Consider the following 25644-nt stretch of genomic DNA (forward strand, 5'->3'; position numbering starts at 1 on the left):
AACCAATAAGTTACTCTGGAAGATTTTGCACTCATCCTAGCTTCCTACGGACTGACATTTCCTCTTGATGACAATTTCCAGTGTGTAAAATGAAAGAGATTCTGCTGCCCATGTGTCAGAAGCTGAGCAGTTTTAAAGTTAGACTAGAGTCAGCATTGGTTGTCAGATGAGTCAGAGTATGCAGAGCTCAACTGCTAATTTTCAAAATTCTCTATTTGTCCCTATCAATGCACATTAATTGCAGCAACAAAAAATGGAATGTTTTGCCAGGCAGTGATATTAAATACTGCTCCATTTCATATACCCATTTATACTGAACCACATTGCATTTATTTATTTGTTATTGCTTTTGGTCTTTGTCTTCTATATAATTTTGTCCAGCCTTCAGAAGTCTACTAAAGGCAATGACTGGAGAGAACGTAACAAGCCTGCTTCTCTCATTGGGATTGCCCCAGTTTAGACTGCAGTGTGGTGAGAAGATCCCTCGTATCCAAGCATTGGAGTGAGACCGGAAAACAAGACCAGCTTTAACTTGAAGCGGACAGTTCATTTATGCAATATCTGGCTTCAGATAATGAAAGGCACCTGCAAAAAAGCAAAAGAAGCTTTTAAGTCGTGCTGTGACAACCTCACAGCATGGGGCCATGCCAACTACAGGTTGACATTGTCATATTTAATACTGATATATCAAAGGAAAGGGACTAATATTTTTATTCCTAGGACAAGTTTGACAAAACTCTATGTATCTGGGATTATATACTATAATGATTCTTGAGCTGACCTCATTAAGAACATGTGTTTCTAATAGTGGAATGCCAGTGGTTATTTCATTTTGGACAATCCTTATGTTTTACCTAATGGCAATCAGGTTTCATGTCTCAACAATTAATAACATCAAGATGTTGTTGACATCACTTAAGAAAATAATTATGCAGCAGAAATCTTGCTTGAACAATCAGCTATCTCACCAGTGCACTCAGCCCTGTTTTGGAGAGAAGCAGTAGTCAGACATTAGGATCTATTCTCATAATTTTCTTTGTTGCAAACCAGAAAATACAGACCRTTGCTAAGCAGTTATACTATCATACTTCACTGTGGAAAGATCCCAATACTCACTTTGTCCATACTGTCCATACTGGTAGCCAGTGACAGGGTCCATGCTGTAGCCCGTGGTGCTGTAGGTTGGCGGGCAGTAGGACTGGGACGTGGGCAGGCTGTCCAAGCTTTTCATGTGCTCTAGCCGCTGACTGCAGCTAGCCGACACAGTAGTGGTGGGCTCGAGACCCCCAGTTAAAGGGGACAGGGCATAATCGGTTTGGGGCTGGTGAGGCACACCACCATGGTTAGTCAAGAGTCCCATTACCTAAAATAAAAGGTGTAATAACAGAAGGAGTTAAAATACATGAAGAACTGTATTGCATGCAGAGCCGTAGGCATACTGAAGCCTATCATTAGCTTTCCAAAGATAGGCAGACTTGCTATTCAACCTATGCTTTGGGTACCAAATCCAAAGAGGGATGAAAAGTGGTATCATTCATCAAAAATTAATAACTGATGGATAACAATCCAGAAAAAGTGATACACAAAGAAGGCAAAATAAGGAATGAGGCAAATAAGGAAAAATAATTTTTAAACCTTTAAAATTTTAGACTGGCTGATCATGTGTACCAGCTGGGACTTCCACAGGTGTTTATTCCTTGAGGACTTGATTATAAGAGACCAAGAAACAGGTAGTGGTTCTTTAGTCACACTCATGCAGTTGTGCATGGTCTACAAATGCAGGAAAGCTGGGAAAAAGCTCACACAAATATTTGTTCTGAGGTCAATAATTACTAAAATTAAATGAATTTGGAGTGGATCACCTCAACACGATTGATTGATGGGAGTAACAAAGAATTCCAGCACCCAGAAGAACAGGAATATGCTGGGAAGGGGCAGAGTAGATAAAACTCATGATGCTACTGTATGCACTGTGTGCTGGTCTGTAAAGAAATAAAGATAAAAGGAAAAAGTGCTGGTTGATGCAAGAGCCATGATACCAGTTCTCAACCTAATCCTCTCAGTGAGGACAACGGAAATGGTCTGGCTTTCCAAGCTGGCTTCAAGTCGACTTTGATTCCCTTAATAAACTACTCATACATAAGCAGTTATGAAGGCAACATGAGAATCAAGAGTAGTTGAAAAGAGACTGGAAAAAACATACTTGTCTCTAAAAACTCAGCCCTGTAGGCAGCAACTTCCAAAAGAGCAAGGAGAGAGACTTTAAAAGCACGTATGCTTTTGAGCGATAGGCAGGGAAACTATTGTGGTAAATCTCCTGACTCACAAACACCTCCTCCCGCTAGAGATGGATGCATTCCCTTCCCAGCGCACCTCTATAGCACATTTTAAGGACAAGTACTATCAAGAGAACTGCTTCCTTCTGTTGGAATAAGTTGCACTTCAACACCTGAAAAACAATCTGCAGGTTATAACTGAAAGATAGTGTACAGCTTCCACCTAAATAGTATATTCTGATAATTTACAGGTTGTCTTTCACAGAATCACAAAATGGTTGAGGTTGAAAGGGACCTGTGGAGATCATCTAGTCCAAAATCATCTTTCCTCCAAATCATCTTTCCTTCAAAAAGGCATTACAAACATCTGACATATGCTTTTTGATAATTGTTGTTTTACTGCACTTCTTACCATAACCTACAAGGAACTGATTAAAATAGCAGTCTGTTTTATAAAGAATAAATCTATGCTCAAACAAACATGTCTTGTTAAAGTTCTGATATTCCCTCTTGAATTGCATTTATCTTACACTGCAAAATAAGAGGGATTATTGTTGCAGGGAGCTCATGATCCCGGCTCTGTCAGCTCTGAGTTTTGTTTGTTTTTTAATAAATGAAACAAACCCCAGGGATAATGATTAAATAGAAAGGAAGACATACCCAGGTCTTACATATCTGATAATGAAACAAGCAAGAGGCATAAGCAGAGTATTTCAAAAAAGTAACACCCAGATGCCTGCATCAAGAACAGAAAACATCTCTGCATCACTTGCACCCAAGACATCCCACAGAGAGGAGAAGAAAAAAAAAAAAGAAAAAAAAAAGAGAGAAATGGAGAAAGAAAAAAGAAGTTCAACTTACTACTTACAGCAATAGAATTTTCACTTGTGTTTCAGTAAGCAGAAAATTACACTTCTAACTGAAGATATTTTCTAAATGTTTCACAAACTAAAGTACTCTTGCAAAAGGAGAAGTTTTAAAATATTCCCAAAGACTTCATTTAGATACTGAAATCATATCACTTTTAAGTTAAAAACTCAAATGAAGAATTCAAGTTCAGGTTAAAAGTAGCATTCTACTGAATTCAGATCACTTTTTCAATGCACAAAACCTATTTAAAGAATTTGAGGTTAATAAAAAGCTATTAAAAAATTCTTTGGAATTGCCATAGACTGAAAAATCATACTAGCACAGCAGCTTGCACAGCACCATGTCTGACAAACTCCTAAAAACTGAAATAACTGGTGTCTCAAATTTTTCTCCTCTAAATTGGATTCTAAAAAGTATTAAAGTTTCTGAAGACTACTCTAATAAGTTTTTCCACTTTAGGAACTACAAATATTTTTCTTGTCCCTTTGGAAAATTACCTGCTCCTAAAAATCTAGCATGCTTAATGATCTGACATTGCATCAGCAGGACATAATATTAGCTAAATTAGAATCTGTGTTCTTTTCACACTGAATTATTCTTCATCCTTTAAGATTAACATTAATGGACTTAAAAGAACAAAAAAAATCCACAAAAAACCCCAACACAGCTTAAGTTAACATTTACATTGAAAATTACTACTTTGGAAAATATTTACATTGGCACAAGTAGCATGGTTTTGACTATGTTTTAAAACACACATGGTTTTATCAGAAAACTGAAATAAGTGCACAGCCCTTTCCATTCCAGTATAGCACCTACGTGATTCCAGTATTTATGGGGCTTTATCTTGTCCTGTTCAAAGTTCAAGAGCAGGGAGAACAGGCTGGGCTTGTGTCACCCTCACCACCCCATTGAAGACTTGGTGGCAGTCTTCTCTTCAGGACAACTCTCAGCTTTTTTTGTAACTGTTTGCAGAGCTAAGCAAATAGATATTTTATCAGGTACTACCTGAAAAAAAATATGCTACCTACTTAGGGGAACTAAACTCTCTCCTGTTTAATGGTTTCAATAGAATAGAGCCCAGGACAACATCATTTGAACTTTGACAACAAAAACGTGAGCTCAAAAATTTTGGGATTGATCCAGCAGTTTAAGTTATTTTAGAGTTAGAGATTAGCCTTGAAATTTAAACTTGGATCTAGATGCTGCCTCAAAACCACCCAAATTTTAGTAGCATCTATATCTAATGTTTTGGATGAGGCCAACTTCCAGGAGATTTATCTTCTCTAACAAACTAAAATTAGCATTTGATGAGTTTTAATTTAAAAATTTAAAATTAACCACATAGTAACACAAGTCTTTAGGCATCGTTTTATTAAGTGCATATGCATCTAATAGCTCAGACACTTTTGAGCATAACCAACACAGCGCTCTGCCTTTGAGGTGGAGAAAACTGAAGTCTGAACAATAACCATCATCTCAGAAATATCTCCTCCAGAGGCCTTAGGAATCATCCTGCAGTTGATTAGTATCTAAATAATTAGATTTTTGGTCATGTCTGTTTTGAAAGCTATAAGGGAAGTAGCCTCAAGGCAGAAGTCTTTCGTATGGTATGTGCCATGACCTTATCACCCATACAAGGAGTTACAGGAAGGGCATAGCTGACTTTCACCTAATCAATTAGAAAGCCACTAATGGGTCAATTCTGCAAGATGCTCAGCACCCTCAGCTTAGCAGTATACAGGAGACACATAAAAATCCAGATTTTGCAGGTCAGATCTTCTGCTGGTATGAAGCAATATAGTTCTAAATAAATATTTCTAATTAATAATAATTAAGGAGGAAAAGAAATTTAATCAGCCCATATACTATCTAGCTATAACGTGTTCTTCACCCTGGATTAGCTTGGAAAAGCTGAGGTGACAGTTGTCACCCTCACTGATATGGGTCCCAAAGAAGGTAGCAAGAACAAACAAACAAAAAAATCACAAAAAAACAAGGGCTGATCTAACATCTAGAGCCAAATGCTGCTGTAACTACTCAGAAGAACTCCTATAAATGCCAGAGATAGGGTTGTAAAGTTTTTGGTTACATGATATGTTTTGTTCTCAGTTAAAATAAAAACCACCCAGAAATGTTGATGTATAGCCTTTGAGCTTTATAACAAGAAACAGCATATACAATTGATAAAATAATTATGTTCTATTAGAAAACAAAGCTGCATTTAGGAACAAACAAAATGAACACAGTGAACTGCAACCACCAAACTCTACAGAAATGCTTTTGGAGAGCACTTCTCAAACAATCCCAAATATTCATTAGGATAAATCTCTAGCTAGTGGGATCAGCACAACATCACTAGATGAGGATATGATCCAGAAAGAGGAGGAAAAATTCAATGATGAAAGCTTTCAAAATGTGTAAGCAACATCTGGTCCATTATCAGCTATTATAAAAAAATACTTCTATTATCAACAAAATAAAGGCTATTAAACTGAGAAAAAGCTTATTCCATTTAAATGAAACATTATGCCTGTTAATGCAGTTGGTATTTTAGGATGTAGGATCTACCATAGGCACAATAAAATTCTCATATGTTTTAATTCATTTACGCATGCCTGCATTTAATATGCTTTGTGGCTATGTCTGCAATTAATATGATTTATGAGAAAAGAACATGTGCAATATTTTGGGGGTACAGTGATACATTTTTTTTCCCCTCCTGTGAATGAAAGATTTAATGAAACAGCTCAAGGAAAATTGTTGGCAGTTAACGTATTAAGTTGAACTGACAGAATCATGAGTAAACTTTAGTGGAGTTAATGATATCCTCTTATCTGACCCTGACACATTTGCAGCATGTAATTTACAGAAGCTCTGTCCAGGGAATCCTGACAAATGCTCCTAACGATGTCAGGGCAATGTTCCATTCTAATGGGAACCAGATGTGGGTCAGATACCCTCATTCATCACTAACACTGAAAATTTCAACCTCCTTCTAAGATGAATGGCATTACCTGCTGTTAACTCTTTTCACTGTAGAAAAATCTCCCAAAAGCAAAATATCATACAAAAAAAGAGCCCTTGAAAAGGCTAGTTTTACTGCATTAGAGTGAGAGGTTTTAGAAGGTTAATTAAAATTAGTTAGCTACATGGACCTGTACCTACAGAATCCTAGAATTATGTTGCTGGTTCGTTTTATATATGTGAATATTTCTGCTATATAAAGAAAACAGAGAAAAAGAAAAGGAATTTTTGTGTCAAATGGCAAGCACTGAGAACCAAATCCTCCGTTAATGTAAACAGGAGCAAATACACCGACTTTGAATATCTGATGATCTGATTTTCCACATACTCAAATCAGATGAGACTTCCTACCGATTTCACACCACTAGATATCAGTAGTAGGTGCACTGAAATCAGAGAAGGTGCACTGGTGTACTTCTAGGATAATTATGAAGATAACTTGATCCTTCAAAAGTTATACTTGTATCTACAGGAGACTACTCATGTTCATGACATTATCACAATCTGTTAATAAATTAGTCTCTTTCCAGGTGCTAGATCCTGGAGTTGCAGGACTAGGTAAGGTTATCAAAGTAATTCAAGGAGAAAGTAAATCTCTAGCTCCTGGTTGTATGGAAAAGCTTACAAAAAATGGCAAGACAACTGAAAACTGAAAAGGCAAAATAGAAAGCCCAAAGATGAACATATACTCAGAACATATAGATATAGCTATAGGAAAACAACTCAAAACTTCTTCAGGCTGTCACAGGACTTGTGGGTACTGGCGAGTGAGTTTAAATACTTAAACATGGCAATATTACCTAAAATGGCTCATAACGAACCTAAATTTGGGATTAGGTTGCTCCTCCCATATGAGCCCTTCTCCTCCCATCTCCTGCTCAACACAAAACACAAGAGGAGGATTCTGACAGCAAAACACCCATCTCAGCTGTCTCTAGCTGCACAGTGCTGCTCTCACACACCTGCCCTCCGTAGCTGGGGAACAGTTTTGTTTTCTATTAAAACACAACAAAAAATATGTATTTTTTAAATTCAAACATGCTATTTAAATTTCTGCTGGCAAAAGGCCTGAGGATGTGATTTGCAAAGCTTTTACAGGACTCCCTGCATTCAACTCAAGCCATGTTTCACATACCCAGTAGAGACAGGATGAGATTTAATTCAAATCAGAAACGTTTGGCCCTGCAACAGCTATTGAGTGATCTGCACCTTCATGGCTGGATTTACCAAAACTAAGTAGCTACACAATTGTAGCCCTTTGGTTAAAAGCAATAAGTTGTCTATAAACCTGGAAAAAAAAGATGACAGACAAGCATTGCTGGAGTAATCCAACAAGTAAGGAAGGGTTTATTCATGCAGCTTCCCTTAACATATATGCCAGGGCCTCTAATGTTAGGCTAATTAGCACTGGGTACAAACAAAAGTATATACTGCTATTTTGACCAGGGTAAGCCTCTCTGTATTCTGACTCAACATTCAGTTTTTCTTTTATAAGAACATGACTATTACCACTATCTTGACAAAAATCAAGAAAAAAATAAAACTGTTCTCTCTAGAGAAATAGGAAATTCTGAAAGAAATTGAGCCCTGTGCATTTAAATTCTATTTCAAGAGAATAAAGAGTGACACACTGCTTTCTAGAATGACTTTGCTAGGGATGAAATTTTGCTCTTTCAGATCTCACTGCAATACATGCTTTTCACTGAACCACGTTGTGGTATTTTTAGTAATCTTCCTTTGGAAACCTAAAATATAGAGCATAATTAATGACTCGAGTGAGCCATCTGTGACCACACATGACAAAGGCCTCATTCATGTACCCATTCTTAATTGAATAAATATGCAAGTATTTAGATTCCTGTTGATATTTCCATTTTGTAAATTCATTAAAGAATTAGAATTCATCAATGCATTCCAGTCACATATACTATGAAGGGCCGATTCATATTTTTTGCTTAACAAGTGGCTCAGATTGAACTTCTACATGTAGCAAAAGCAAAAAATTATTTTAAGGGACAGAGCAAGTGTCAGTGCTGCGTATATTCTAAATAGTACAAATTATTGTGGGGGAAGATAGGTCAGTTTTGTGGGAATTTCTGAAGCTTTCAATATCACAGTGTATAAGCAGACTGGCTTTTTGTATCTTGTGATGTCTATTGAATTTTTAAAGTTATATATGAAACCACCAGAGAGACACATTTGTTCACAAATTTAAAAAATATTATCAACCAGGAATGATACTTTATGGTAAAGGTAGTTTTGTTTTAAAAAAACACTCAGATAAATAAAAATAAGTTAGAAAAGTTAAAAGGTGTTGAGAATCTGGGGATGGGGAAAGCTTAGGTTTTGTTTTTAGAAGCAAAATTTTCACCTGAAAAAATTCTTGTCATGAAACAGTAGCCAGGCCTACTGGCAAGGCTCCATCTGGCATACAGAAGTAAAGACTGTTTCAAAATATAAAAGTTCAAGAGCAGGAAAGGCTTCTAGATAAATTATATCTTCTTATAACGCCTAAATGAAGTGCCTTGAAAGAGACAAAAATTCAAACATTCAACTATGAATTTGCTATACTGTTTGAGAGCTGTCATAAAACAAAAAGGGTTAAAAATCAAGATATTGATATAGTTTGATATATATAGTGTCATTTTACTGTTACATTTTTGTATTTAAAGATGTATATATTTTTCATTGTATTTCTAAACATTTGTTCTTATGAAATTACAATATGACTGGCTTAAATTTCCAGAAGTGTGCAAAACTCTGTTATACCTCTGTGTAGGGTTTATCAGCTGTAAGACATCTGTTTTTTTGAAGGCAGCATGATCCACCTTCTGGGGGGACAGGGGAAATAGGTCCAGAGAAAGAAGTTAAGAGGGACATCCAAAATGTAAGGTCATCATTTTGTTGTTTTTCAGTAAAGGTCATCGTTACTCTTGCAAGATAAGGATTACAAGACTACTGAATTTATTTGTACCACAATCCAGAAATAGAAATAGCAGCAACAGAAAAACCCATTTGCTGGGTGTTGTTGTGGGTTGGGGTTTTTTTTGTTTTTGTTATTTTTTTGTTTTTTTTAAGAAACTCGTGCTCAGGCAAATTATATCATGTGAATTAACTTTATTCCTCACAGAGAAATCTATGACCTCTGTCTCATGTTCTCGGGTCATTAAGTGAACAGCTCTCAAAGCCAAGCTCATCATGACAAAGATACGACAAAGATCATGAGCTTCTGATTGGCATGAGACTTGGATCCAAATGATTTTTTTCTGCGGGCAATCAATTGGACAGTAAGTAGAATGTAGAGGAAAAAATAATAAGGAATTAATAGTTGCTTTTGTTTTCCTCCTGTCTCTATTAATGGGGAAATGCAAGCTTTTAGCTATCGGTTCCCGTGTTTCCCTTAAAAACAGAGTTAACAAGACAGTATGAACCTATCTCTCAAATGATTCGACAGCTGTCATGAGATCCATACTTCAGGTTAATGAAAACCAAGTGCTCTCAAAGACTTGAGATGCAAATCACTTAAGATCCATCTCACCAAAAAGAGTTGCAGGATAATTCTTAAACTCCGGCAGTGAAATGTTTCRACAGTAGAAGAAACCTTGACACAGCTTATGTTTTTACTACTGTTCACAGAAAAGTTTGAAATTTTACTTCTGATCAAGATTGTTCCTGAGCTCCAGGTAATTGCATGAGAATGCTGAAGCACATTAAAGGGTGCTATGATTCTCTATGCAACCACTCAACATTCAATCGGCTTCCCATTTTGAAAATGCAGCCTTTAAACTACTAGTTTGACTCAGTTAAGGAGGAAGATAAGGAAGAGGAAAAATAGTGCTTAGAAGCTTTCTGTAGGGCAAGGGGGGAAAAAAATGATGTCCAACAGGAGACAGATTACACGCATTTGTTCTTCCTTCAGTAAAAACTTATCAATTACTATTTAAGCCTGGGTGTCCCACAGGGTAAGGACAGGAGGTGAATGGCCTGGCGAGCAGCATGGCAAGCAGAGTTTTGCCACTGAGCCTGAACCCATGAGCAGGCTGAAGCACCCCTCTCCAAAGTCAGCAGCCTGCCTGACCCACACTGAGGCAGCAAACCGTGCTACTTGGCCATTAATAGAAAGCACATGACAAGGTCAAGGAATGCCCATGTACACCGGAAAAGACTTCTCCTTATCTTAAATGAAGCAGTTCAAAATATTGAACTCTCATCTTTAAAATAAACAGCGCTCTAGTAAGACCATACACCTGTGGTTGCAAGACAAATGTTTTGACAGTCGCTCTTCTGCTTTACATTCAAGGAAGTGGGGGTGACTGCTAATGCCACAATCACAAAGCGGCACGCCAATTCAGAAGCACTTGAGTCCTGTACGGCGCACGTGAACACATAGATGCTATTCCCTAATAAGTTTGAGTTAACAAATGGTTGTTAAAAAAAATGCACTGAGCAACTGAAACCTAATTTGAAAAGGAAATACAATATTCCCATAAATGTATGCACGAAAGCCAAGAAGCTGCATAATAGGCATAGAAAACACAAAAATATGCAATTTACATATATTACACACTAATAATCTCTGTTCTGACATTATATTTAAAGAGCTCTGGCTGAGACTGAGTGCTTGCAGTTTGGTTGCTTTTTCGTAAAATACAAACAAGGACCCTCCTGGGCATCAGTTCCCCGAGACATTAATCACTGTCTCATTCCTGCAAAAGTCAAGCCCTTTGTAGGTCTGGGAGAGAGAGGTTCTTCACCGCAACCCACTAATAATGACTAAACCAGACGAACGTGGAGCATCATCAGTCATCCTGAGATCTGCAGATCTTGCCTTGATGTTAGGAAGCGCTGAATGTTAACAAGGTGGCACTTCAGCAAAGAGCACCACCATGTTATTTTCCAACAAACTACCAACCCCCAGGACAGGTACGCTATAGAGCACTCAGCTTCCCAAAACTGACCAAGACCTGCAATCCTCTTTAACTTCTAACTACATGGCTAACATGATAGAAGTAAAATTACACCACTCTAGTAATTTCCACTTATCCTCTGCCCTTTACCCAGTGCTTGCCTTAAACGAGGTACTTGTTCATCATACCCAAGAACAAAGTTAGAAAGGAAATATCCTGCACTGGAAAGAAAGCAACCGCAGGGGCCTCTGTGTCAGACCCTCATTTGGGGTAAACTGAACTCAGAGGGGAAACAGATTTAAGTAAGAATATGATCCTGTGAATCTTCATACTAGATTTGGTTTTGTATGTTCTGAGGTTTATCAGAGGAGATTATTCAGGTATCAGACTCCTCCCTCAACACCCCAATTAATCCACCACAAATTCAGCTTTATAAACAATATATCCAGAGTGCTTGCCTGCAAGAGGGATGCTGATGGGTGGAAACATTATGTTAATTGCTCACACACCCAGATTTATTGGGGCCAAAAACCCGCCAGCTAGTAAAACACCCTCTTTCCTCCTCATCTAAATTCTACGCACACGTACAGCATTGCAACATGCCCACTCAGCAGGAAAATTCCCATTTCTCTTTCTTCAATAAAACCCTCAGCACAGAACTGGCTGTGGACTTTTTGGCTACATCTGCTTCACCTTCTCAATCAGCACCTAGACACCTATGGGGAGCAAAGAGCCCTGAAGAAGCTTGACAAGAAGATTCTCTGGAGCACACCCCAAAATTAACTAACAATTTGCATGCAGGAACATAACATATACAGGACCAACATCTTAGGCTCTTGTTTCAGGTGTAAAGCACAACTGTTATTTTGTTAGCGTCCCACAATTTGTTTCACAGAATTTACCTGCCTGAGGTTACATCACTCAAGAAAAAGGATAGAAATGCTTATATATACACGAAGTCTAGGTATGTCATTTTATACCAAGGTCTCCAGATCAGTGTTCAGTCCCAAAACTGTTTTGGAGCAGCCACTGGTAACTCTGATGAATATTTGGGGCTGGGGTTCTTGTTTGTTTTTGCTGAGCAGTGGAAAGAGCTTTATCAGCCCATCAAGTTAACCATTCTGACGCCAAGAAGCTGTTCCAGATCTGATCGCCTCTAAGGACTCTGCCCCGTGTACATTCAGTGATAGTTGACCGATCAGCCCCCTTCTAACCCTGTTGGTAAAGGGGCAGGATAAGGCCGGGAGCTCTAGCACAGGGGTGGGAAAAGGTTACAAAATTCTAAGGAAAAGAAACAGAAGTTTCTGAGCAAAAGGACAGAGCCGGGTGTAAAGAAGCACAGTAACTGATTAAAGAAGTCTAATCTGTTTTGGGATCTCCTTTTGATTATATCAAACCTCCAATCAGCAAGACTTTGGGGGAAAACCTGGCCTCACTTTTTTTGTCCCACTTTTGCCCAGACACCACAAGATTTCTCTACTGTTGCGCTCAACTTCTGTGTCACAGACAATAAAAGCTTTGTGAAAGGAAAAAAAAAAAAGAAAAAGAAAAAAAATCACATTTTCCATAGCCAGAACCAACATATATTTAAACTGACACTAACAACTACTTTTAATGGATTAACTCTGAACCCCAGAAAGATATTTATGTCAAAATTGTGGAAGTCTTGCACACTATGAATCTGGTCACTTTTAAAAAAATGAAACAACTAATATAATGTCATGGCTTTTGTTGGGGATTGCATTTAGAAATCAGAATTCTTCAAAACAAAATCCATTTATGTCTTGTTGGAAGTATATCTGTTTGTTTTTCTGTTGGTATTTTTCTTCCTGAGGTTTCAAGCCATAAAGTTTTGTACCCTACTCTATGCTATAGGAATCTGTGAAACTTAATTACATTTACTGTTACAAAAAAGGGTTTATGAACTTTTGCCTTTGGGCAAAAATGTTTATTTCATTGCCTTTGTTATTCATTCTTTTCAACTCCAGTGCCTTTGAACTTTTCAGCTGCACAGAGTTATCACCGTTGCACAGGAACCAGGAACTGTACTCTCGAGATGCAAACCACAAGTTGAAGAAAACGAAGGAGGCAAAGATATATGAGTCGTTATTTTGGCCACCCTTTGTGCCATTAAAATCTCATTTTCTGCCTATTAGAATGCCCTCTCCCTGCTTAGGCAGTGGTGATAGTCAGTGATTAGTGTGTAATTGAGTATAATTGTCTTTTCACTTTTCATTTGTGTCATTCTGAGCTTCTCTCTGTTTTTCTAACCACTGAGAGGAAAAAAGGGTAGAAAGAAGATAAAGCTGTTAAAACTCTCACTCTCAGCCCTGAAGAGATTCCCGATTGTAATTATAGATTGCATCCTCTTTGTGACTTCCCAGAATTTAGTGGACATCTCTCTCCCAGCACCTGGGCAAAGCTCACACTAATAAAATAAACTATCATCTATTCAAGCTTTGACTAATAATGTCGATTTCTGACAGATGCCACATGTAGGAAAATTTAACCAACCTTTTGACACTCGATTATCAAGGCAATTTATTAACATGATCTCCTAAAAAGAGCTCATGCAAATTAGAAAAACAATTATGGCATGCATGCATTTATATATTGCCAAATAACAGTAATACTCCCGATTTATGTATTTCTAACTCGATTATAGCTCCTCTCAATGTGCACTGCTCAGCCCTTGAAACTCTCCCAGTAGAACTTGCCTGCAATTTTCCTGGATCAGCTGGAAAACCTCCATGAGGTTATCTTCAAGAGATATTTTATTCACAGGAAAGCTACGAGATCAGAGTTCCCGAACTTTTCGTACCTAGCCACGGAGCTTCAGGAAAATAGGAGTACATTACAAACGCCTGACAACTGAATGTAAACACAAAGCCTACATGATTACATTATAAATCACTCGAAATTAAATATAAGCTATGAGCCTTGATTCAGCCAGTAGGAGGAAAAAAAATAAAAAAAATAAAAAAAAGAAGGAAACCAGCAAACTGAAATCATGTGGCTTGTATAAAGAATACATTATGGTTTAAATTTGGCAATTCATTATACTGTGGCCTGAGGGAATAGACTCTTTGGTTCTGGTATACAGCAAATCCTCTGTCTGAAAACACAGGACTGACCTGAGGTGAAAGGCCATTGCCAATGGCAGGGTTCATGGGATTCGAGGGCCCGGACGGAGGCACAAAGCTGTCTGTATAGCTGGAAAACCCGTGCCGGCTGCTGGGCAGGCAGTAGGCAGAGCCGCTCTCCGGGTTCGAGGGGAGGCTGCTTTGGTGCACGGTGCTCGGAGGAAGTGGCTGAGGTCTATGGACGGTACCGCTCGGATCAGACACGGCTAGGAGCAAAAGAAACATGTTGATACATTTTCCTCCCTTTTTCTGGCATAAGTAGTTCATTATGTGAGGCTCAACCTGATATAATTCCACCAGGACCCACTTCTAAGTATTGGTTAAACAGAAAGGTAAGTCTTTAATATTACCAGATATTTAACCAGGCCAGCTAAACTACGTAGCAATTCTACCAAATCACCGTTATAAAATACATCATAACAGACACATACATTTTTCAAACAATTCTTAGTGGGCATATACTGTTTAGAATCAATAAAGCAAAATAAAAAAATAAAGTGGGGGCAGGGGGAGCTTTATATCCTTAGTGGGCTGGAAACAGTCTTTCTCCTCCAGGTCACAGCACAGAAATTCTGCCATGGTTTATAGTGAAAGCAGTAATGATCAGGAAAAGTCTTGGGCTTTGCAAATTTCCCTTAAAGAGAGCGTGGCCTGGTAAAAACATCCACCGACGGTAAGGGTCCAGATCTCAAGGAGGGGGCAGGGAGAGCATGCTAACTGGTTTTTATAAAATCTCACCTGTAAGTTGTTGGGGTTTTTTTCTTTAACAGAAAAATCTAGTGTGGCCAAGATTTAAAGCTCCATTTTTCCCCCAAACCATCAAAGCCAATACCCCTTTGACACTACACTGGAGCACAAAACGTTCCTAGATGGATCAACGCAGGGGACTCCCAGTAACACCATGTTGACCAAGTACCTGTTTGCTACTGTACCTTGCGGTATGGAGGTGGGCTGATAGGACGGCTCGGAGAGCTGGTAGGTCGGCAGCGTCGGCATGGCACTGGGTGGAAACCCTCCCGGGATCAGGTGGTTGAAAGCCATCAGTTGATTGGCTCCTGCCTGTTTCCTCCAGCGAGCTCGACGGTTACTAAACCAGACCTACAAATGTTTTAATTAGGTACATTTGATTTTCGTACATTTAATATAGGCACATTAGCAATAATGGCATCGTATTTAAAATGTATTCAGTGCCTGAGAAGAGAGACATAAGCAATCCATACTGGGCACATCCACCATCAGCTCAGAGCTCCTAGGAGTCCTGGGCAGACTCTTCCTAGTCTCCTCTCAAATACAGCCTCTCCTGAGAAACAAGCCGATTAATACTTTCAAGCTTTAGTGCTTTTAATAGCTATCTGTCACGACCTTTATTGTGCCAAATTTAATGAGAAAAGGAAAGCATCTCTCCATTTGATCTAAGTGCTGGCCAGAGCTCTTTGGTCCAGATTGTATTGTCTTCCTGTTTAACTTGGTGACAAGGTAGTGGTATCCAATAATATGCATGGTTGGAAGGTACTTGTATTTAGGACATTATGTTGCCCTAATTATCAACAGAACACTAAACTTTTGATTTGAAAAGCGCAAGCCCCTTGTACAAAAAAAGTAAAGTCCTTCCAGCAAGTTTTCATGTATTCACATATGTGCAAAGCAACTCTTAACAAACTTAGCAGTAGATCAGAATTTCAGCACAGAACTATTTCGAAATCTGGTCTCAGGACAGGGTACCAAGCAACTAGGTTTTGGAGCAGTGGGACAGTTTAACTCTAAACTTTCCACCAAGTGATTTCTTCGCACCATTCTCAGTTCATGTTTCAAGTTTGCCATGTCCTGGATGGCTTGTATTGCCTCCAAGGAAAGAGGAGGGAAGGCTTCACAAATACACACACAATCTGAGTTGCAGTCCATCGCAAGTTTACACAATCACTAATGCAGCAAATCTGAAGGGCAACCAGCCTCAGCTAGGTGCTTGGACCAGGCACGCATCAGCACTGTCCTGTCCCTGATTCAGAGCAACTTCTAGGTCACGGTGCTCAGACTTTTTCCACGATGCAGAAAAGTTGTTTGAGGCTACCCTTATGCTTTGTAAGCAAGCCGATGGATTAATACTTATAATCGTACACTCTGAAGCAACTGCCACAACCATGGATACTACCAATTAGATAAGACCTTATCTTACTGTTATCATCTTACAAGCTATGCCTGCAGAGCCTCAGCAGGCTAGCCTGAAAGCCTAGGACTACCAAGCCATGTTTGGACCCTTGTGAAGGCAAGGGTTACGTCTCAGATCCTCCACCCTTGCAGCAAACAGCCCACACTGGCTTACGAATCAGTGAGCCAGACAACAGAGACAGGGTTTCTAGGTGTAGCATCACTCGCAACAAGAATGGGGAATGAACAGCATTACAGCCCATACATGGCCCTTAGGTAAGGGATAGACCCACATTTTGGACTACGCTCTCAGCTTCTCCTACTGCTTGCTGTGATGACCTGTGTCATCACCTGCATGAGATGTGAGACTTGCAATGATTGCTGAGAATGGGTCTAGATTCAGCCATTATTTTTTTCACTCTGTCTCATCCTCTGGACATCTATATCCTGTTCACCTCTCTCCTTGCCCTTTGCTTCCTTCACTGACACTTCAGCCTCTGGATTTCTCATTTAGCCCCCACAGGCCCCTTCCACCTGCTCAGCCCCCAGTGCCCACCGCAGGCTCATGCCGCAGCAGCAGTATCTTTTGAAGAAGACCAAAGAGAAAGAAAAAGGGGCAAGACCCTCGGAAGGGGAGAAAGGGCTTGTTAAAGAGCCAAAAAAGCATTTAGGGCTTAGGAAGGCTAATGGAGGTCAGAGAAGGAGCAGAGAACAACATTTGCATGTTGTAATTAGCCTACCCAGGTCATTAACTGTTGCTTTTCCATGATGGTCTCCCTTCTTCAGGTCAACGGGGTTATCTGGTGATCTTAAAATGCCTCGGGAACACTACCTGTGCTACACCATTTACCATTGCCTTAGAGAGTGGATTTCACAGAGGAAAATGTGGTAATGAGATTTTGCTTCCTCTACATATCAGCATTTCTCTTCTACACTTATATTTCTATTAAAATGAGTCAGATCCCAAACTTTATTCAGCAGCACTGACTGATTTGCATTAATGTCAAATTTATGCTTTACGTATTTACAGATAATGCATTTTGCTTACACACGGCTCATTTCATAGATTAGTATTTTTCCAGAACTACAGATATGCATGAAACATCACTGAAAGAGATGCACGCAGGGCAGCAGCAAGTTCCCAGTGCAACACAGCCCTGCAAATGGCGGTATTTGTGCAGAGTTCTGCAGCCACACAGGGCCCCATTAAATCAAACAGGACTTTGCATGGGTGCCAGGACCCACCTGGTCTTACAGCGACACAGCTGGTTGACTGGGAAACACTAAATTGGGGCAATTTGATTGGGGCAAGTGAATTGGCGGCCCCAGGACGCTAGCTGCAGGACAAGGAGTTGGTGCCATGTAGGGGCCTGATCCACATATCTCATGTTTTTCCTCTGATTTTAGTGGGCTTTGGATCTGCCTTGACAAAAACATTAAAAGGATTCATCACAAACATGACCATAGTGGTGGCCCCAACTCTCACCATCATGTTTTTACAAATGAACACATTGAAGTTCTGAATCTCCAATTATGGATATTTTAACACCACAGTTTTTATCATCTATCACAGCCTTGCCCTTCTCACACGGCAACCTGTGCTTAAAACAAGATGGATCCAATCTAGATCCATAAAGGCTAGAGATTTGGTTTGCAACTGTGTTCAGTTTCCATTTCATTCCAGGTAACTGCCAATCTCTGTGGGCATTGTGTGTGATGGAACACAAGGAGAAAAAGGAATTAAATAAAAAGGGGCAGTTAAGAAGTTCTGAATAGGTTCTGGAAAGTCAGGAGAAGCTAACTCAAAACTACACATTTTATTTAAAGTTCACATCCTTCATGTTTCTAAGTTAACTGAAATAATTAAAAAAAAAAATCATAGTTTTTCCCTTAGATTATGTTCAGCTACCTCAACTTACTCTGAGCAATTCAGAAAAAAATACATATCATGAAGAATCCATGTGTGTTGTTACCACCAAATAAAGAAATTATGAATACTTTTGCCAATATCAAGCCAAGATATGAAAATAAACCTAACCACCACAAACTAATGTGTGTGCTTAGAAATATCTTGTAAACACCCTGGAAAATGTTTTCTTTTGTTTGTTCATTTCCAGCACAGTTTAAACACAATGTCCTCGTATATTCAGTTAAGGACTAAACATCTCCTAAATTTTAACTTTCATCAGAATGACAATATCCTCATACTATGAAAGGCCTTTTTTGAATAATAGCAGGTTCCCCATAGTATACTTCCTTTCTTCCACAACCTTATTTCTGAGAGCAAGTTAATCATCACCTAAAGGCACAGATGTTCAGAGTAGAATGTAACCATTGCTGAAAATCACAAATGTCATACTGAGAGACCAAAACCTGCCACCCTGCAGTTGGAGTAACAGAAAACTATGCATGTCCCACATCATCAGGTCTATTTTGTGCACTGCCTTCACCAGCAACAGCATGGCTCTTGGTGGAAGGCAGACCTACCCTGGATGGTACTTGAAATAATTATTACCACACTGAATTCCTTGTGGAAGCAAAAGCAATGAATAAGCAAGCTACTGCACTTTAGAGACTCAAAATACAACGTTCTTACACAAACAGTGTTCTGTCAGAAGTAGTAGTATGATCTGCTTGTATTAGCGTAGCATTCATAAACTCTAAATCATTGTGCTTGGTGCTAGGCAAACACATACATGGACAGAGTAAATAGAACTTGTTTAAGTGGCCCAAACATTCAAAAGTGATGCTCGTGCTAGAAGCCAAGGCACATTTATTTTAGTGGGGCTTTGGCTCCCTAGTTTCTATGTCACTGTCAAAGATGGAACACAAATCACTTAGCTGATTCAGGGGAAAGGAGAAAAAAAAGTTAACCACTGTGTCTGGCCAAAATTTATATCTCTGAAGGGCTCAAAAACAGAGATGAAATTGAGAGCAGAAGGCAACAACAAGACTTTTAAGGGAAGTATTGGAAACTGCAGTTTTCCAAGCATCTAGATCTGGACTGATCAGAAATCACTCAGCAATATAATACAAAAAGTTATCTTGCATTGGTAGAGAATGGATTAGATGACTTCATAGGTTTTGTTCATTTCTATTTTCTAATATTTAGATCTTTCCTTTTATTATCATTTTTCTTTTAAGTGTTTGCAACTGATCATGCCAATGTCTTATTTTACTGATCTCAATAGGATATTCTTTAAAAGATATATTTATTCACTTGGGAACACAGTGGTCTAATTAGCCTTGACATTTCAACAGCCCGATCATAAACACAGTGCGTTCTATGTGCTTTTAAGGGAAAAAGATCTCTGAACCAACCGGGTGAAACATTTGAGATGTGAATTTTGCAGGAAACCAGAGGATATTTTGTGTTAAATACAGTCCTGATCATTGCAAGCACAAGTGCCAAAAACATACAAAGACAAAGGGCTGATGTACTGTTAATGACATTTCTCATTCTAGCCAAAGACTTTTTTTTCCTGTTGCCTCATGGTATTTTTCATGGTAACTGTCCCCTACACCCTCAACTTCCTGTCCCTCCCAACCCGCAAATTCACACATCCAAAATTACGCCTGACCCCCTGGAAGCAGCCCCCAGCAGACGCAGCAGCAGCGGACTTTGAAGGTACCCCAGGAGCAAGGTTCACCACATGCACACAGAGGGGACGTGCCATGGACAGGCCCGTTTCTTCCAGTGTCCCCCAGCTGTGCCACTACCTCGACTCAGAGCAGCCTGCCCTGAGCACCCATGTGCAGGCGGGAAACCCTGTCGGGAGGCTGCCAGGAGCGGTACGTCTTAGGGTGATGGGAAGTCACATTGGTTGTGATAGACAGTTATCAATGTGATGGAAACCAGAATGCTTTTTAAAAAACAAACAAACAAAAAAAAATCCCCAAACTAGGCTACACTAAAGGGAATGAGGTCTCCCAACCAACTCCTAGAGCAATTCAGATTCTCAGCTCCCATAGTTTCCTTTGAAAAGACTTTGAAACAGACCTGCACAATCATTTATAAAACACCGTAGCTGAATACTCCTGCAAAATGTTGAGTAATATGTTGAARTATGTGTTTATAAATGAAAGTGTCACTCATTTGAGCAGGGACCAGAAAAAGAGAATCCAAATAACACCCTTTCTTCTCCCTTATGTTTAAAGCATCTCCTTGAGTCTGCATATGTTTGTAGTTGGTTAATTTATCCATATGAATTCCTCCTTCATCCCAGGGAAAAAAAGAAAAAACTCTGCAATTACAGGGTTATCTACTGAAAAAAAAAAAAGGAAAGAAAATGCTGTGTGCAGTCTTAATCCTATATATGATGCAAGAGGGATGGCCTCAAAAAGAGGCACCATAAATTTTCCATAAACCACATCAGGAATGACTATAAAGATCTGCCGAAAAGTCTTCAGTGTTTCTGAATATGTCCCACATTCCTTCATCCCAGCTCCCATGAGGACTGTGCAGTTTGGAGTATAAGCTCAAACCATTTCAGAGGAGCTGAGTACAAATAAACTTTTTTGGCACRGGTCCTCTTTCCCCCATGATTTCCCAGCGAATGCTTACCACCCGGCTCTGTTTGCTACTGAGAAGAGACTTAAAAACAAGATTGGACTTAAGAGTTTTCAGACCTCACTAGCAGCTAAGGAGTTGTCATTTCTTCTCTCACCTCTTCCCTCTATCTTCTACTCCAGACAATCCCTTCCCCTCAGTACACCAGAGGGGAACAAAGAAAAAAAAAAAATGTGCAAGCTCAGCACACTTGAAAAGATTTTTTAGTTTTTCCTCCAATACTCAGGATTTCTGAGCTTAGAAGACTCCTTCTATTTGCAGCTGAGCTGATTATTGACTTAATCTACCTACATACAATAACTGAGGCTGTAATAAGCTTTTTGCAAAAAGTTTACAAACTTATAGCAAGTTTGACATGGAAACATTCAACTCCATCCTAGTAGCCTCAAGAGAGAGATCCACCTGAATTTTCAGACGCAGTCTTCTGTTAAACAATATTTTTCTTTTGGAAGTTTTCAAGCAAAACAAACATAGGATTAGGCCAAGAAGAGCCTTTTCAGAATGGGACATACTCATGTTTTCAAGCTATTTTCTACTTTCCTCTGCTCGTTCACCGTCATTCACAGACTAAAACAGTCCCTTCAACACGCAGACCATGAAGAGATAGGTCTGACTGGCCAATCTGTCAGACGAAGCAGACTCCTGGGCCTCCACCAGCCACAGAGCAAACCTGAACCCGTCTCCTCTTGCCGTGTGCAGGCCGGGGCAGATGGCTACTCCTCCAGCTCATCCTTGCAATAAGCCAAGCGTAGAACCTGCATAAACCTCCAGCTCRTCGTTTAAAAATCCTTCACCAAAAGAATGAATTAAACACCTCCCACCATCAACCTGAATCATGCTCCTGACTGCTGCTAAAGATTGCCCAGTTCATCCAGGTCTAAAAATAAACCTGATGTGGGAATCATAAGGTGGCCAGAAAAGATGCTACCCACATCATTCCTTATGTGCTATTTGTTACAGAAACCATAACCGCACATCTCTGAAGCTCAGAAAAAGCCTTTGATCTTTATCTACAGTGGGGAAATTTTCACTTTTGGAATTAGCCTTCAGATTGATTCGGTAAAAATAGGCCGGAGACCTTAAGGGCCTACACTGCAACTTAATGAAGCTCTTAATGAGTTTTTAAAACTGGACCAGTGAGGCATTGCATTTTTCTGTTTTTTTACTCACAATATGCAAAGCCTTAGCATCATATTTGCAGGGTTTGACATTTTTCTCTTTTAGCGTCATCCTAGATCTTGGGCACTCTACTTAAGTTTTCAAATTGCACCTGACAAATGCTCCACACCCAAACCTTTCCCCTTCTTTCACTGCTGGGAGGCTCCAATACGCACAAAAGACCTGGGGCGCCATTGGAAGAGGTAGCAGAAGACATTGCCTTACTGTCTCCAAATGCCATCTAGACTAAAACACGGGGGAGAGAGCAACAGCCCTTCACCACAAAGGCGTTGCAGGAGGAATTGCAGGGAGCCTTAGAGCTCCTTATTACACCCAGTGCTTAAGTACTTGCGATAATTATAGTTACACGTCTTGTGATTCTTGCAACGTGGAGTTTGTTTCAACAACATTTCTTTCCCCAAAAGCTTTTCCTGTTCTTGGGATTAAGTGCACAAATGACATCCACAGTGTAGTGTCTGTTTTCGGTTGCTTGTAGCTTCCAAAAAATTCCCCTTAGGGGCTGAAATGTTCCAAGTTTGATCTCAGCCCAGAGCTGGTATTTTTTCTTCCCCCCTTCAACCAACCAGACAGCTTAGAAACACGCATTTGGTCACTCTTCAACAGTGGGAAAGTGAGAAAATAAATGTTTTGGAGGTTTAAGAATCTCCCTTTCATGGGGAAGCGAGGACCGCCCTAGGGAACGGAGGGGAAGGGGAAGCACGGGGGTGGTGCGGTAGGAAAAACAGAACTCGAGACATGAGCGCTATACATGGGGGGGGCGAGAACAGCAAGGCTGATCTGGTTCTATTCAAATAAACAGCTCCCCAGAACAACTCTAAGAAATTGGTCCTTGCAGCTAACTCCATCAGAAGAAGCTCTGGAGAAGAATAGAATTTCAGGACTCGTGCAGACTTGCGCTGCAAAACTGGCTCTTTTACATGATGCTTGAGCAGCAAGCAGTCAAAGAGAGCTTTGTGTACATTTTCACATAAAATTTGGTATCTCTGATCTCTGTCATACTGTTACTAAAAAAGGACGATGACTAAAAAGCTCAAATGCTACATCAGTATGGTTAGCCAGCCCCCTCCGCCTCAAGTCTCTCAGGGTTATTTTCTTTTCACAAGTAGTCTTTTATTTCATGCCCATCATAGGTGGCTATTTTAAGGGGCTATAGAGAGGTGCTGAATGCTGATAAGGCAAATCCTGTATCCCTTAATCTGCTGATAAATCACTTTGCCAGGTTTCAAGAGTACCAGACAGATGGAGTACCCGAGGAAACTACCCACAGGCTGGCTTCCCACTTCAGCCCCAGCTCATCTTTAATCCAGAAAGGTTTTGTTCTGGTATTTTAATCATTGATTGACTGGGAACTTTCTTCCATGCTGGGTTAGGTAAAATATCCATATGTCAGAGGTACCAGGGAATTTGCGAGGCTGTAGATCATAGGAGTGGTGTGAGACAAGGTGCATCTCAGGGGAACGGGGGAAGCCATAAGGAATGTAAAAAGTCACAGGGTTAAAGCCACATTAAGACAGCTGTTATGTTAATGAGAGCTCTGCTTTTCTTCTAGCTGTGGGTCATTGATTTAGAAAAACATGAACAAGGACTTTTTCGTTCTATCACATCTTTCCACTGAAGCTAAAGTAGCCTAAAAACATATATCCTAGATCCTGTTCACCTTGCTAATAGATCTTACGTAGAAAGTTATCTTTATTATGCTTGTGCAAGGCTGATTCTCAGGGCTTGATTTGGTCTTACCTGGCCCAATGACCCTATATATGAAGCTGTTGCATAAGCATTTCACTTAGTAAACACATTAAGAACAGATTTATGCCCCGCTGAGTTTGCCTTCCAGACAAATTCATCCATACATTTGATTTTCTTTCCCAGTCATAACAGAACATTTACAAGAAGTGCGGTGTGAAGTCTTCTGCAAAAACATTTAGCAGGTAAAACCATTTAGCAGGAAGGTCTGGATCCATCAGGACAGACACCCAACAGCACAGCCATGCTACAATAGGTGTGCTTGCCTTAAAATGTCAGAGTGGTACTTGGGATTGCTTGTTCCAGTCTGCAGTGTCTGGATGCCTCAGGTCGAGCTTCAAAGGGTTCAAAACATCAAAACAGAGTTTCACCAAAGCCACCAAATACACCTGTATCCTTGGTTAGATCACAAGCTACCGCTCATTTTGCATGTCACCTAACCACACTTACTTACAGACACTTGCAACACAGACTGCTTTAAATTGGGCTTCCCCCCCCGCCCCAAATCGCTCTTGGGCATCAATTAGTGACAGAGCACCCAAGCAGCAGAGCCTGCACGGATTCTGCCTGCGGAGTTAAACGTTGCACAGGCCACGCTTCAGTGCTGTGAAACAGGGCAAGTCTTGGTCTGAACCTGAACTCCTGGGTGCAGTTTGTTCTAAAAATTATTTGGCCAGTATTTGCCCATTTTTTGGAAGTCTGAAAGTCCAGATTCATGCCTTTTTTTTTTTTTTTTTTAAATCAACTCCATGATTTACTCCTCCAGCACTTTGTTTCAGACAATTCAGATCTACCCGAAGTTGTGAAGACCTAATAACTTTGGGGGAGATTATTTTGTTCTGAATTAAACTGACAGTGGGGATGATAAAAGATATTACGAAATTTAAATCTAGTCAACTTCAAAAGTTAAGCTAAAAGTAAACTGTGGATACTGCACCAGTTACTCTGTTATCTTGCATGGCTCTATAGACACATTGTCCTTTTTTAAATGCTTTTCTCTCCTCTATTAATGCCCAAAAGACCCAAAAGACCCAAACAACAGCAGACGAAACCAGTTAAATAGCTAAAAACTGACACAACAGTTTAACTGATTATATGCACAGTGCTGTCAAATGCACAAAATAAACCAGGATGGCAGACCTTTTTCTGTAAACTCCCAGTATTATATATATGGTAGGTATGGAACAATTACTGAGGAAAACACAGAACTGTTTTCAAAGCAGTTGTTGTTTTAAAAAGTTGGAAAACCACCATCCATATACAGATGTAGAAACCCCTGAGGCTGTAAACTACGTAGCTTCCCATTTCCTTCTACCCCAGAGCACAGGCGTGCAAGAGCATAAAAGGACCAACACAGTAACAGAGAAGGAAACTCCCTTCGCTGGGCAGCTTTTAAAAACGCACCTGAACTCGTGCCTCCGTGAGTTTGGCTCTCTGCGCGAGTTCCTCCCGGGTATAAATGTCCGGGTAGTGCGTCCGCTCAAAAGCCCTCTCCAGCTCCTCCAGCTGCTCGGCCGTGAAGGTGGTCCTGCTGCGGCGCTGCTTCCGCTTCAGCGGCAAGTCTGGCTCAGAGTCAATGTCGGAGCCTTCCTCGGACTGGGGGGCTGAAGCTCGAGAGAGAAAAATGAGAGCGAAAGAGTTAGCTTTAGTTGACAAAAATCAGAAGATTTGATCAACTGGCAATATTTTCCTATATGAATCAGAACTGAGTTAATAAACTTCAAAAAAAGAAAAAAAAAGGCAACAAATCAGAGAGTTAAATGTTACATGGTGTGAATTTCCTC

At 39.9% G+C, this 25644-nt stretch overlaps 1 protein-coding gene across 1 annotated transcript in view; it reads right to left on the reverse strand.

The window, feature by feature from the left end:
* Positions 1 to 550: 550 nt before the first annotated feature.
* The window catches only part of PAX3 (paired box 3), a 74869-nt gene continuing 49775 nt past the window's right edge, over positions 551 to 25644 (reverse strand). Inside the window, exons 9-13 of the mRNA XM_026073052.1 lie at positions 25265 to 25456; positions 15156 to 15321; positions 14215 to 14429; positions 1117 to 1363; positions 551 to 585 (exon numbers count right to left, since the gene is read on the reverse strand). Of these exons, the coding sequence (XP_025928837.1) occupies positions 551 to 585; positions 1117 to 1363; positions 14215 to 14429; positions 15156 to 15321; positions 25265 to 25456 (855 nt within the window). The remainder of the gene's footprint in view (positions 586 to 1116; positions 1364 to 14214; positions 14430 to 15155; positions 15322 to 25264; positions 25457 to 25644) is intronic.

Source organism: Apteryx rowi, unplaced genomic scaffold (assembly GCF_003343035.1).
Source record: "Apteryx rowi isolate R43461 unplaced genomic scaffold, aptRow1 scaffold_36, whole genome shotgun sequence".
Classification (NCBI taxonomy): Eukaryota; Metazoa; Chordata; class Aves; order Apterygiformes; family Apterygidae; genus Apteryx; species Apteryx rowi.